At 40.8% G+C, this 13,063-nt stretch overlaps 1 protein-coding gene across 1 annotated transcript in view; it reads right to left on the bottom strand.

Annotated features, from left to right (window-relative positions):
• LOC102495495 (ryanodine receptor 3) overlaps positions 1–13,063 on the bottom strand; it is a gene marked incomplete at its 3' end in the record, with an annotated part of 299,734 nt that overhangs the window by 98,655 nt on the left and 188,016 nt on the right. Inside the window, exons 26-28 of the mRNA XM_006156625.1 lie at positions 11,646–11,793; positions 10,610–10,815; positions 9,784–9,958 (exon numbers count right to left, since the gene is read on the bottom strand). Of these exons, the coding sequence (XP_006156687.1) occupies positions 9,784–9,958; positions 10,610–10,815; positions 11,646–11,793 (529 nt within the window). The remainder of the gene's footprint in view (positions 1–9,783; positions 9,959–10,609; positions 10,816–11,645; positions 11,794–13,063) is intronic.

The following is a 13,063-nucleotide window of genomic DNA, read 5'->3' as shown; positions in this document are numbered from 1 at the left end:
TCTTTCCCTCTCCCTATTTTCTTCTCTCTCTCCACCCTATGAGTGCCCATGAGCTATCTTGAATAAAATAAAGTGAGCTTTTTAAAAAATTACCAGAATAGAGGGAAGTAGTTCAATTGTTTGGTGTTCTTGACTGTGGGATATTTATAAATCATAATTATGGGCCAACAAATCAGTAAGGCAGGGAAATCACTAATTATCTTGGGTTTGTGAGGATGGGTAAGGCAGGCGGCTGAGGATAGCCAAGGCTGCAGAGAGCACTTGGAAGAGAAGAGATAGCTCTGAGGCCTCTGGCTAAAGCAGGGGTTGGAGCACCCCACAAAGAAAAGCTGGCATCAGTCCTAGGATAGGAGTGTTCAAAAGTATCAAAGGATAATTTGGGGAGCATTTGCTTTCAATAGTAATAATTTTGCTTCATGGACACCAAGGTCAAAAGGCACTCTTCCTAATAGGCTATCCAAAAAGTCATGACATATTTTTCTGTTTTTCTATGCAAAAAATGCATCATGACTTTCCTGGCGACCCAATAGGACAAGTGCTTATATCATTTAAGCCGTGAACTTTATTTTTCAGTAACAAACCACATAAGTAAAAAGGAAAGCACTTGAGAGCAAGTTGGTTAGTTTCAGAAACTGTGAGCTGATTTAGGACACAGATGTGTTTAGTACCACTTCTAAACACAACCAGTTTAATGCAACCCTATTAGAATGACAGTAACGTCTGTACAAAGACAGACCCTCTCAGGGCCATCAGGACTCAGCCCAGTCATCCTGCCTGTAGGATAGTAGTCAGATCGGCCAGTTGGACAAGCAGCTGTTCAGGTAACAGCCTGAGAACTGCTATGCTTCTGGCATTTTTGGGCTAGGGACTGTCATAGATGAAGCTGTCTTTCTAGAGACAGAAATTGCTACAAATAAGAAATCAATGGAAACCTGACAATAATACGGAAGGACTGCTCATAAGCAAAGTTCTTTAGGTCCCCATTGGGACAGAGGGCTTTGCTCTGGGCTATGACAAGACATGAAGAAAGAAACTATCCTAATTTCAAGGAAATGAGAACAAAGAATGGAATAGTAAAAAGTGAATGTATTTGCTATAAACCATCCCTATCTCTGAGAGAGTATTGTAGTGATTTTGCTGAAGGTGGGAAACTCAACCCAGAAAACCACCACTATAATACTTTTATCTTGAAGCCATGATCATGAAGTATCTCAGCCTTGAAAAGAACAGGGAAGAGGATGTCTCAAGAAAAACTCTTCTTTCTTCTCTGTGAATCTGAGCAGTAGAGTAAGTGAGCAGTGGGTACAAAGCCCTGAGTAGGAAGCTGCAGCAGTGAAGATTTAGCCTTGGGACATATGAATGACTCCTTAGTCATAGGCCCACTGACAAAGTAAGGGGGAAACATAATATTTGCTTGAAAGGAAGCCTCTGTCTCAGGAACTTTGGCTTCTTCTCTTTATTAAACATGAGCAGAAAGAACAGCACTTTATTGAGGATAGAAGTAAAGATTTGAGGATCTAACAAACTTAACCAAGGTCGTGAGAAGGACAGTGACAAAATGGGATCCTACACGCGCTGAATCATAGGGCAGCTGCCAGTCAGTGTGCAAGAGAGGGAGTGTATATTATAGGGGATGGATGTCTCAGATTCAAACAGCATCTATGTCCCAGGGCAGGACTCATTGTAGCATGAAATGCTGTCTGTCCCACGGGGCAGAAACCCTCTCTGGGGTAGAGTGCACCTCTACAGGAGAAAAGGAGCAGAACAATGGGAGGCAGAGAGTGCTGGGGACCCGGGGGGCTAAGTGGGCACAGCTGGGACAGCTCTGCAAAGAGAAGAAAAGCTCAATCAAGGCTTGAATCAGAAAAGAAAAAACTCAGAAAGGATAGTGAAGAAAGGAATCCTCATACTGCACCAGCACTTTCTCTGGGCAGAGGGACTTAATAACTGGATATAACTGGGTACATTTAACCAGCACCTTCCAACCGGCCAAGGGGCTCCAGCTAATGTGATCTTCTTTTCTAAAACTTTTTTACTTGAGACATTAACACTTCATATAACTTTATAACTCTGTATGATTGATAAATAAGGGAAATAGTACTAATGGCACCACAGCTAGTATTTATCAAGCACTTTCTAAGTGCAAGGCTTAGTGCTCTATAGATTCATCTCATTATTATGTCTATTTTACAGATAAGAAAACTGAGGCTTAGAAACTTGAATAACTTGCTTGACATCTGCCACCAGGTACACTGCAGAGCCAGCATGTGAACAAAAGTGTCTGAACAGGAGACCTGTGCAAACAACGGAGACCAGAGGCCAGGATTTCAAATTCTATTTTCCAATTCTTACATAAACTAACTTGCTTTGTGACTAATCCTTCCCCCTTCAAATGATTTTCCCAAGTGTGATGCCATTGATCAGGATGCCTCCACATCAGCAGCTGAAGATCTACGACCACGAAGTTTCCCAGGCTCCTTAGAGGAAAATGGCTACCAATAACACAGTTGGCCGCATGACTCCTCAGGTTGACCTGGACAAAAGCACCCATGTGGCAAGGTTACATGCCATTACTATGAGCACTGACTATCATAAACAAGGATTTGCAGTTTGTATACAACTCAATCCAAAGTCTTACATGAGACTGGAAAAGGAAGAAGGAAGAAATAGAAAGGAGAAAATACCATCTTCTCTCTACATGCATAACAGATAAAATTATGCTGACATCTCTGAAGTGGTTCAAAAGGAAAATTTGAAAATAGCCTTATGAGCTGTATTCTTCCCCTTTCAGGGACCAGGGTAACTGAAGACTCTCTGCTCCAAACTTCTTCTAGATCCAAAAACATAGACAGAATCTATCTACATTTGGGCTGTGTCCTGCCCCTTACAGGGACTAGGGTAACTGAAGACCCTCTGCTCCAAACCTCTCTTACCAGACCCAAGAACATAGACAGATAGGGCAATCTGTGTTCTGTCTCTTTAAAAATATATTTTTAAAAAAATATAAGTACTTTTTTTTTTTTTTTTTTTTTTTTGCCTCTGACCTCTCCTTTCTATTACTAATTTCAGAATCCATCTACATTTGGGCTGTGCCCTGCCCCTTTCTTGTGGCATGGAAGTATGCTTTTAATTTTAGCTTTTTTTAAAAAACATATTTCTTCCTTTTGAGTGTTTTTATCTTTTTTTCCCCTTTTTTCCCCCTTTGTTTTCTTTTCCTTTACCTTCTCACTTTGCTGCTCAGCCTTCACACATTGAGTGTCTAGACAGGCCTCGGTGCACAGTAGACAAACATCTGAATACTAGTGGGGTCAATGAAATCCTCAACCCCCACTGAACCTGCTGTACAAAGGGAGAAACTCCTCTTCATAAATCTGAACTCAAATCTCTTTCTGTGGATACCACACTGCAAAGCAGAGTAGAGGAGAGAAACTGACACAGAAGTACCTTACAGTAAAGGGAAGCACATGAGCTTACAATTGCAGAAAGCTTCTCTAAACAATTAGCCAAAAGTGAATACACAACCAATGACTAAAGATCAGATAAGAGAGACTGTAAGGTGAAGAGCAGGGAGGAATACAGAGCTGTAGATAAAGCATGACTTATCTCCTCCCACACACTTCTGAACTTTCGTTTACAACCCCACAGTTCAGCTCAGGTGCTCCTTTTCTCTAGAAACTCAGAGGCCCTTGTAATATCCAGTTCCAATGACAAAAGTGCAGGTTGCTTGAGGAGTGTCAGGGAAACAAAACTGCAGAAAGATTGCAGGTCATCTCCTCCTGCACACTCCTGAATACTTGGAATTGACTCTAAGAAATTAGGAAGAAACATATATAATCCATCAGATGACTAGAAATCACCACAGAGGCACAAGAAATATAAGAAACCAAGAAAATCTCTCTCCATCAATGGAAAAGAGTAACTTATTATCCACAGACAGTATAATGTAACTTGTGGAAATGTCAGATAAAGAATTCAGAATGTTCATAGTGACAAAACTAATCAAGATGGAAAAGAAGAGAGACAAGGAACTCCAGAAGATACAAGAGAAAAGAGACAATGAGTCCCAGGAGATGCGGAAGTTCTTCCTCGATTTGGAAGAAGTACACACCATTAAAAAAAAGAATCAAATGGAGCTGTTAGAGATGAAACCTGTAATACAGGAAATCAAAACCTCCCTTAAAAGTATTAAAAGCAGATTAGAACATACACAAGATTGAATCTTGGATGTAGAAGACAAAACCTCTGACCTAAAAGAAAAACATCACCAAAATGACTGAGAAAATAATCCCCTCAAAAAGATATAGAGTATATATGTTATATGTATTATATAGTTATATAATACATAAAATATATATTTTATATAATATGTATTTTTCTTTCATTATATATTTTATATATATACACAAAAATATATATTTCTATTTATATATACTACATATATATATAATATACATAGTTTCTAATTCAGCAAGCAAAGTTCTGTAGCAGAAATATTCTTTCAGGAAGGATTTGCAGTTCTATGTTAAACAGCTTTTTCTAAGTTACTTATAGATAAGAGAACAATATTCTGATTTACTTTTGCTTTTGTGGGGAATTGTTACAGTAAGAAAACCATGGTTCTTTGTTACTTAGTGAGACAGATAAAGAATTTTAAAATCACATCTGGAATGGGCTAAGGCAAAATATATGATAAAACTTTGAATTCTAATTAAAGATATACATGGGAATGCAAAAGAGAGAGAGAGAGAGAGAGAGAGAGAGAAAATAGTCTTATGATAAGACAAAATGCAGTTCTCCTCCAAGGAACAGAACAGCAAGAACACATGCATTTGAATTTTGTAGAAGACTCCAGGTTCTGATAAACTTGATACTACAAGGCCTCATGCTGGTTTTGTGATTAGGAAGGGAGGCTGGACACAGGAAGGTCGTGTTTTTATAACGCAGCAGCTTGGGAAGAAACTATTTTTCTAGAAAACCCAAATGATGTATTCATTTTTTAAAAACCCATTTTGAACTGAAGAAAGACATAAAAGAGACTATCAGGAAGAGAAAAACTAAGATCTTGGACAGAGGTGACTAAGTGGCTGTCCAGACCATGCACAGCGTGTTTCTAAGGGTCTTTATCCAGCAGCATGTGTTTCATCTGCACCTTTTTATTTCCTGCTAAGACTCGTGCAGATGGAGTTCAGGGCCAGCACTGAGATGGTCATGAGTCTTGCAGAAAACACAGGAAAGGAGGCCATACTCTTCTGCCACAGCCACTTTCTGAAGCACAGCACCCATCTGTAGAGACAGAGATGGGGCCGGGGGAGTGAGGCTTAGTTCCAGGGTTGGGGATGGGGGTGGGGCTGGTGTGTGTGTGTGTGTGTGTGTGTGTGTGTGTGTGTACACACATGCACACAGCACTTTTGCAGATAAGTTCCATTTCTTCCCTATTGGAGAAGAAATTCTCATTGCTGACAGAGTTGGAAGAATCCATTAAACCGAACAGACCAATGGGCAGAAACAGCCTGGGACGCTCCCCCTGCAGAAACCAAAGCTGAGGCAGGAGGCAGGCTGCTCCCCAGCAGAGTGCCCAGCATAGGCAGCACAGGGGACCACACCAAAGCCTCCTCTAGACATAATTTTTTTATTTCATCTTTCTTTGATTTAAATGAAGGGGGCAAACAAACAAAAAAAACAAAAAAACAACTGACAGTAAGTTTCACCTTGGAGGCTTCAGCGTTTCTAGATAGCTTTAGGTTAAAACATTGAAAGCTGTGATGGTCCATTACATGGACCAGGATAAGAAATAATGATTAGAAAAATTCTAATGATGCAGATAAAAGTGTATTATCTATGATGTAGAGGAAAATGGAGATGACAATTTATAAATAACCCAGAGGGAGTAAAAAACCAGCCACGAGTTGTAATGTCTGCTCCTATTGCTTCTCTCAAAGGGCTTAAGACTTCCCAACAGTAGAGTGCCCACTGGGGTGATGGCCTGAATCCAGGCTGACGTGCTGGTGACCAGAAGAACAAAAGCATATAAAGCATTTTTGCTTTGGGTGGGGTAGGTAGCGGGGAGGGGAGATACAATGCATAAAATGTTTTATGTTTATCAGATACTTTTCTTAATAACTCATGGCAAGAACTGTTGCCTCTTTCCATGAGAGCAGATAAGCTATACGGTTAGTCCAGGTCTCTGGGCTATTGTTGTTAAAGAATGACATGATAACTTCCTTTCAACTGCCCCTCCATTCACTCTTGAGCCACCATGGAACTGAAAGAGCCTTCCAATGATCTTATCTCTGTGTTATTAAAGTGCGAGGCAATACCATGGTATAACGTGCTAACATATTACGGTACATTTCTATTATAAAACAGCTTCCTAATAATAGACATTGTAATTATGAAGGTCAAGTCATGCTCCTATACACAAAAAAAGCCTGTGAAGTATCTCCTTGTAACACAGATGATCTTTCAAAATAGGGATATCCTAAAACATACCTCTCCTTTACACTAGTCTTCTGCTCAAACCCTGTAACAGCCCCCCACCTCACTTTCTAGAGGGTGAAGTCCAAGACTGCTCAGTTCAAAGTAGATAAGTTTCTTGAATGCAAAGGCTGAGTCTTGGTATTTGAGGCTGTAATCTGCATCTTATCTTTCCAGCTTTATCATTTATAAATTCTACATACAAATCTTCCATTCAATGGTTTCATCTCCTAAAGTTTTCTGACATCACATCTTTTTTCTAGTTATATCAACTGATGAGAATATACTTCTCCTTAGATATTGAAGGACCAGAGTGACTCCATTTTTATAGGGCAACTCCATTTTGTTAAACCCACCTTGCTGAGAATCGGTGCCATTTCAAGGAGGCGAGCGGATCCCATAGGAGAAGGTCATAAGACCATCACCCCACTGGGGCTGACCAATGAGAAAAACAAAGGAAATACCAGAGACCTGAAGTAACTTTCTTGCCCAACTTAAATAGTCTGACAATCAATCAGTAAAAGACAACTATGCTTCTTGAAATCTACAGCCAATGTATAGCTGCCTGAGTGCATTCCTCAGCACCCCTCGACCTCCTCCCCAACAGGTAAATAAAAACTTAGCCCAACTAACACAGGGGGCTCTCGACTCTGATCCGCTGTGTTGGTGACAATTGAGAGTCCTGGCTCGAGACTGAATTAAAACGACCCTTGTGTGCTTGCATCGGAATCAGCTCCTTGGTGGTCTTTTGGGAATTTTGCGACTAGGGCACAATAATATCTTACATTCTTTCTTTTTCTTTTTTGAGAGATTTTTGCTATAGGGTGTGTGTGCTTGCTACAGAGACAGAAAGTAAGAAATCACCAGCCAGGGGGATAGACACACCACAATCCCTTCTCCTCCACTCTCTTCTCAGGATTTTGGGTACACGTGCACATGCACCGGGTATGAATTTCAAGTCACCCGCTCCAGAGCACAAACCACAGCCAGCCATGTGGGAGTCCAATGCCTCAACTGCTATACCACCTGCTGGCCACAATAGCTCGCATTCTTTAACATTCAATTCAAGCCCTATTCTTCCATCATTTTAATTCCATATTAGTCACTTGCCATTTATAACTTACTGCTTTGCATTGTTAGTCACCTTTCCATATTTCATCTTATTTATCTTACAAGTAGAAAATGAGTTCCTTCATACTGCTTCTACATACTACAAACTGGTATGCTTTAGACCACTGCTTCTCATTCTTTAAGGTGTGTACACTGAGTATCTTGTTGAGGGCAGTTTCGGATTCTGGTCTGGCAGGGAGTGTTTCTCACAAGTGGGCCACACTTTGAGTATTGACATTTGGATTTTACCCAGTTCTCAACACCCTGTACAACATACATGATTCTTTTCTCTTCCTAGAGTTGAGTCAAAGACAAATAGAAAGGTAACCTCCTCCAGTTACATAATACTAGAGCCACGTTAAGGTCTTCAGTCTTCAGACCTTTTCCATCCCAGGAAGCTACTTACTTTCCTTGGGGATGAGCCCAAATCTTCTAGCTCTTTGATTTTCTCCTGGTCTCAAGAGACCACCGCATGCAGCATGTACTTGGGGAACATCTGATGACTCTGTTTTATAACTCTAAGATCTGCCTATAGCCTTCCCTCTCCTTGGCCTCTCAACCAGCACATGAGCCACTCCTGCTAGCAATGTCTTTTCCATTTGTCTCAAAAAATAAGATTCTTCCTTTAAAACTTTGATTTTAGGACCAGCCATATAGTGGTTAAGGTGGCTGAATCCTACATGACTGACTGCTCAGTACAAAGTCTCAGACCTGGTGACCTGAAAAACATGCTGGGTGTGTCTTTATGTGTGCCCAAAATCCAGAAAGGAGAAAGGACATGGAGCAGAAGGGATTGTAGCATGATCATTACCCATGCTTTCACATCCACCCCTTTTCCCGTCTCTGGTGAGGCCATGTACTCTCTGACAAATTAAAAAAAAAAATAAAAAAGAACTTTGATTTTAAATTTCTTCAAAAGGCATTAAAATATGACCCCATCTGGCTTTAGTCAGCCTATCTTTCCAGGAAAACATACTAAACCTGCAAGCTTTCTATTTCTTCAAATATTTGGCTCTTAGAAAAACCCTTAAAGCCCTGTAAAGGTGCAGTTGGATATGCAAGTTGCAGATAATAGGTGTCAGTAAAAAGCATGAAAGTCATTCCTAAAGCTAAAAACACTCTAAATAAGTAACATTTATATTAGATATACAGCTCCCTGCATTTGTACTGTTGCCTATACAGTTATATCTTTGTAGCTTTTTAGCCAGAGACTGTTACAGAAATGTAGACCCCCTAAGGAGCCCTAAATGAGGCCCAAAGAGGTTAAATAAAGTCAAACTAAGATGTCACAGGTGGGCGGAGGTAGGGAGAGGCAGCCTCCTCCTCACCTGTAATGACGAAGCCCAGCAGCAAGCATGGGATGTGCACACTGCACCCACTAAGTCACAGACATAGAGTTTTATACCTAAAAAGGACATTGGAATTTATTTAATTTAGCCTCTTATTCTCTTATTATGTTAAAGAAATAAAGTCCAGAGCAGCCAGGTAGACTCCCTGGGAGCAGCATAGCTAGTTAGGAACAAGTCCACTGACGTGCAGCCAGTGCCCTTTTCCCCACATGCCAACCATCCTGAGTACATAGCACAGCTTTACAGAGGAAATAACAAGCTCCAGGTGCTTCTTTGTGTAGCTGGAAGCACTGCCCTGATTGCTGTCTATTCATGGCCATTAATAAGTGCAACTCTGCTTGGGTTTCACAGCGTGTTTGGATTTCAAAATACATTTCATTCAAAGGAACAGCTAAGTCTAACTTTCGTGTTTCAATGGTTCTCATCAAAGCATCAAGTTCAATTATAAAAACATGCATACTGACAATTCAAATTGGAATAAAAGGGTAATTCTTTAATTTACTGATTTTCTCTCCTGCTAAGGGCATTCATCCATATACAATTAGCATTTCCTTTGTAATACTGGAGAACCTCAAAATGCCAAGGTGTAAGGCGGGGAATTAGAGGAAAGCTTCTTGGTCAAAGGATCTGTAAATGTATAATTTTTACTTATGTTGCACACACCAACTACCAATATTTGTCTTGATTCTCCAAAAGTGATAGTATAAGGGATAGCCTTTATCATTGGGGTTTCAAATATTCAAAGGACAGTGTACCCTAAATAAGGAGGTAGAAGAGTTAGCTCATCCAGCCCTCCTGGACTTTCTCTAAATCTTACAGATTGGGTTGGGGGGAAGGGCAGTAGGTTTACCGTTCTCAATCTCGTAGTCAGCAAAAGCAAGTTCAGAGCCTTTGTTGGTGATCAGGAGCTCCCCATTCAGTGTGAAGATCATTGAAGCATCATCCAGGTTAATCATACATCCAACCACATCTCCTGGCTGCCAGGTACGTCCAAAATACCCACTCCCTTGATGCCAACGCTGGCCCTAGAAAACAAGACCCCAGGCTTTGAGAAATGGAGGTCTTGGAAGCCGCCCTGCCCCACGCCAAGCCAAAGAGATGACCACATCAGCAACATCATATGACTACTGGGTTGTCGGAAAAGTCATGATGAATTTTTGTGCAGAAAAACACAGAACAAATTCGTCATGACTTTTTAATAGTGGTATGATTTCTGTAGGGCACTTGCCTCTCTACCAAGGATAACTCATGGGGAAGGGTGGTCTAACCTTACAGATGAATGGAGCTGAGGCACACAAGGCCTATCAAAAAGTGGCTCAAGTCTCTTGAGTCCTAGTCAGCTATGGTAATTAATAGGATTCTCTCAGTAAGATTTCCTAATACACACTGACTGCATATGTCCTGTGAGTTGCCTCTGGAGTGGAATGGAACGGACTCAGCTGTAAGAGTAAATATAGAGGTGACTACAGAAAGGACTTGGGCATACAGTCTTCTCCTTCACTAGAACAAAAAAAACCAATCACCATGAAATGTTCACTCAATGTCTAGGTTAGCCAGTGATGGGATCTTCTCATTTTGCAGCCCAGAGAACCAGACACTCAGTACTTCCAGCTTCTGAGGAGGTATTAGAGAAGGAGAACTTGGACTGAGGATGCGTGGACACTATACGAACTCACCCTGCTGCCTTCAAACACAAAGGCTTGGTCATCAGCCCCCAGCTCAATGTCAGGCCGACAGCCTGGCCTGGCCCAGCCGACCCGCATGTCTCCTCCGGTCACCACCTCAAACTCAAAGTACCACTTTCCAGTTCTCACTGCATAAGACCGCTCTACCCGAAAAAATCGGATCTTGTCTATGCTGACTTTCTCCACAGCTGGGTCAGCTATTGTGAGAAGGAAGGTGTGTAAAGGATGTGGGAGGGAAAGAAAGAACACAGACCTTTAATAATTAGGTAGAAAGTCTCAAAAAAAACTCACAACCACCACCAAGTCTGGCCATCTCCCACTACCCATATGGCATTCTGTTTCTAATACAACAATCATCATTTTCATCATACAATAATAATACTATATACCATTTAGTGAGTGACACATTGTCATAGTTCCTTAAGGGACTATATCTGCTTTTCCTCGTAACAATCTTACAAGGTCAGCAATACCGTTTTCATTTATAGGTGAAAAAAAATTGAGGCTCAGAGAGAATAAGTCACTTATTCAAGGTCATAGAGCCAATAAACCAGCAAGCAAAGATTTGAACCCAGCTCTGACCCTAAAGCTGTTCTCTTAACCACTTGTAATACCGCCCTTGCAACCTATGATCCCAACTGGGATATGGGACAATGATGACATGTTCATCTACTATCAGCTCATGATTTTAATCATCACTAAAATTTAACTGAAGATGTGATGACCTCATCTAAAAACAAGCTAACATTCATATGTTTGGAACATAAGAGAAAAGTGACTTAGTTTTGTGACCAGGTATCCCAAAAAGCTCAGCTACCTTGACAATAACATATGACATGTAGGATTGGGTCACAGAAATGGTTCAGTGTAGAAACATCTGTCAATGGGATGATGTTTAATATCAAACATTCTCCCTCTTTTAATATACAAATACATCATTTAGTTAGACCTACTTAAAGTTAGCATTTCCCCAGAATATGACCTGTTTAACAAATTGAGGCCAAAATAAACAACCTCAACTCATTACCTAGTTCTTGATCTGATGGCTCAATGTTATACCCATAACCAACAAATGTCCGAACGGCTTCACGCAGACTGTCCCTGTTTGACTTCTTGGTACGCTCGTCCAGTAATGCATATGGCACAAGACGGGGATTTCTTTTGTTCTTTAAGTCCTATGTAAAGCCAGAGAAAAAGAAAACACATTTCAACTTCACAAATAGCACATACATATTCCAGCAACAGTCCTGGCTCATTGTAGCCTATTAGCTCTTCCCAGAATCTTGATATTTAGCAATGTACATATTTGCCACTTCTCTTCAGGATTCAATGAGTATAAATAGGAAAATTGTACTAATACTCAAAGCTAGAATTAAAAAGCATATTTTAATAATGCCAGCCTGCAAATAAAATGAAGTGTCAAGCAATTATTTAGAAACCTCCACTCCCAAAGCAAGGGAGATGATCTTCCCTTATGGAAGACCATCCATGATTTAACTGTGATAGACTGCTTGCAATAGCTTCTTAACAAGTCTTCATAGATCAGAAAAGGTAGCAGAGCCACAGGGGCTTTGCACAAGGTCCACATTGTGACAGAGTCCTCCAGTCCTTCAGAGGGACTAAGCTAATAAAGATGACTGCAGTGCTAAGTCATCCAAACTAAAATATATGTCACACTGCTTTGAACCTCTTCATTCCCCCACTCTGTATTGGTCTCCATGGCTGTATGCATGTTGGCTTCCAGATGTATGGAGGTTTGGAAGCTCAAGTATGAGTTAACTAGTACACACAGTCACCTCTGGATTTTGTTGACAGTAACCTACCACTAGTCATTACTAAAATGAGAGCAGCATTTTAAGGAAAGAGGTATGCCATATGGTTTGGAATGAACCCTTGCTCTAAATTCTGCCTAAGTCTTTGCTGTGCCCTGGCTCTCAGATTGTCTCCTGCTGTAGACAAGAACTCTGTCCAGGAATCTGTGGCCCAGCGGGTTGGAGTAAGGGGCACAGGTTTCTAAGCATACTGATCTGTCCCTCTGCTGGGCTAGTTTTCTCTCCTTTTCACTCTCTCTGGTACATACTTAGGCCAATCTGAAATATTGCTGACATGTAATGATGATTTCTGTGCACCTTACTTGGCTTTGGAGAGTGGCATGAAAGCTCAACTCACCATGGTGCAAATGGCAAGACAGGAATAAGATGCACCTGGTGGGTGTGTTTGCAGCACAATGTATATGAGTAAATCAGCCTAATAAAGGGAAAATAAGTCTATTTCTGCAAAATTGGAACTATGTCTGGAGTCAATGTCATTCTGACCATTATACATTTTGCCTTGTCTCATGACTTCATAAATATTGAACATACTATGGAATGAGGGATAGAATACAATGACAGTCTCCATCTTCCAATCCAACATCCACCAAAGCAAAAATGGCATTGTGATGGA

Source organism: Tupaia chinensis, unplaced genomic scaffold (genome assembly GCF_000334495.1).
Source record: "Tupaia chinensis unplaced genomic scaffold, TupChi_1.0 Scaffold000510_1, whole genome shotgun sequence".
Taxonomy (NCBI): Eukaryota; Metazoa; Chordata; class Mammalia; order Scandentia; family Tupaiidae; genus Tupaia; species Tupaia belangeri.
The sequence above is the reverse complement of the archived record's forward strand: the minus strand, read 5'-3'. Positions and strand labels throughout refer to the sequence as shown.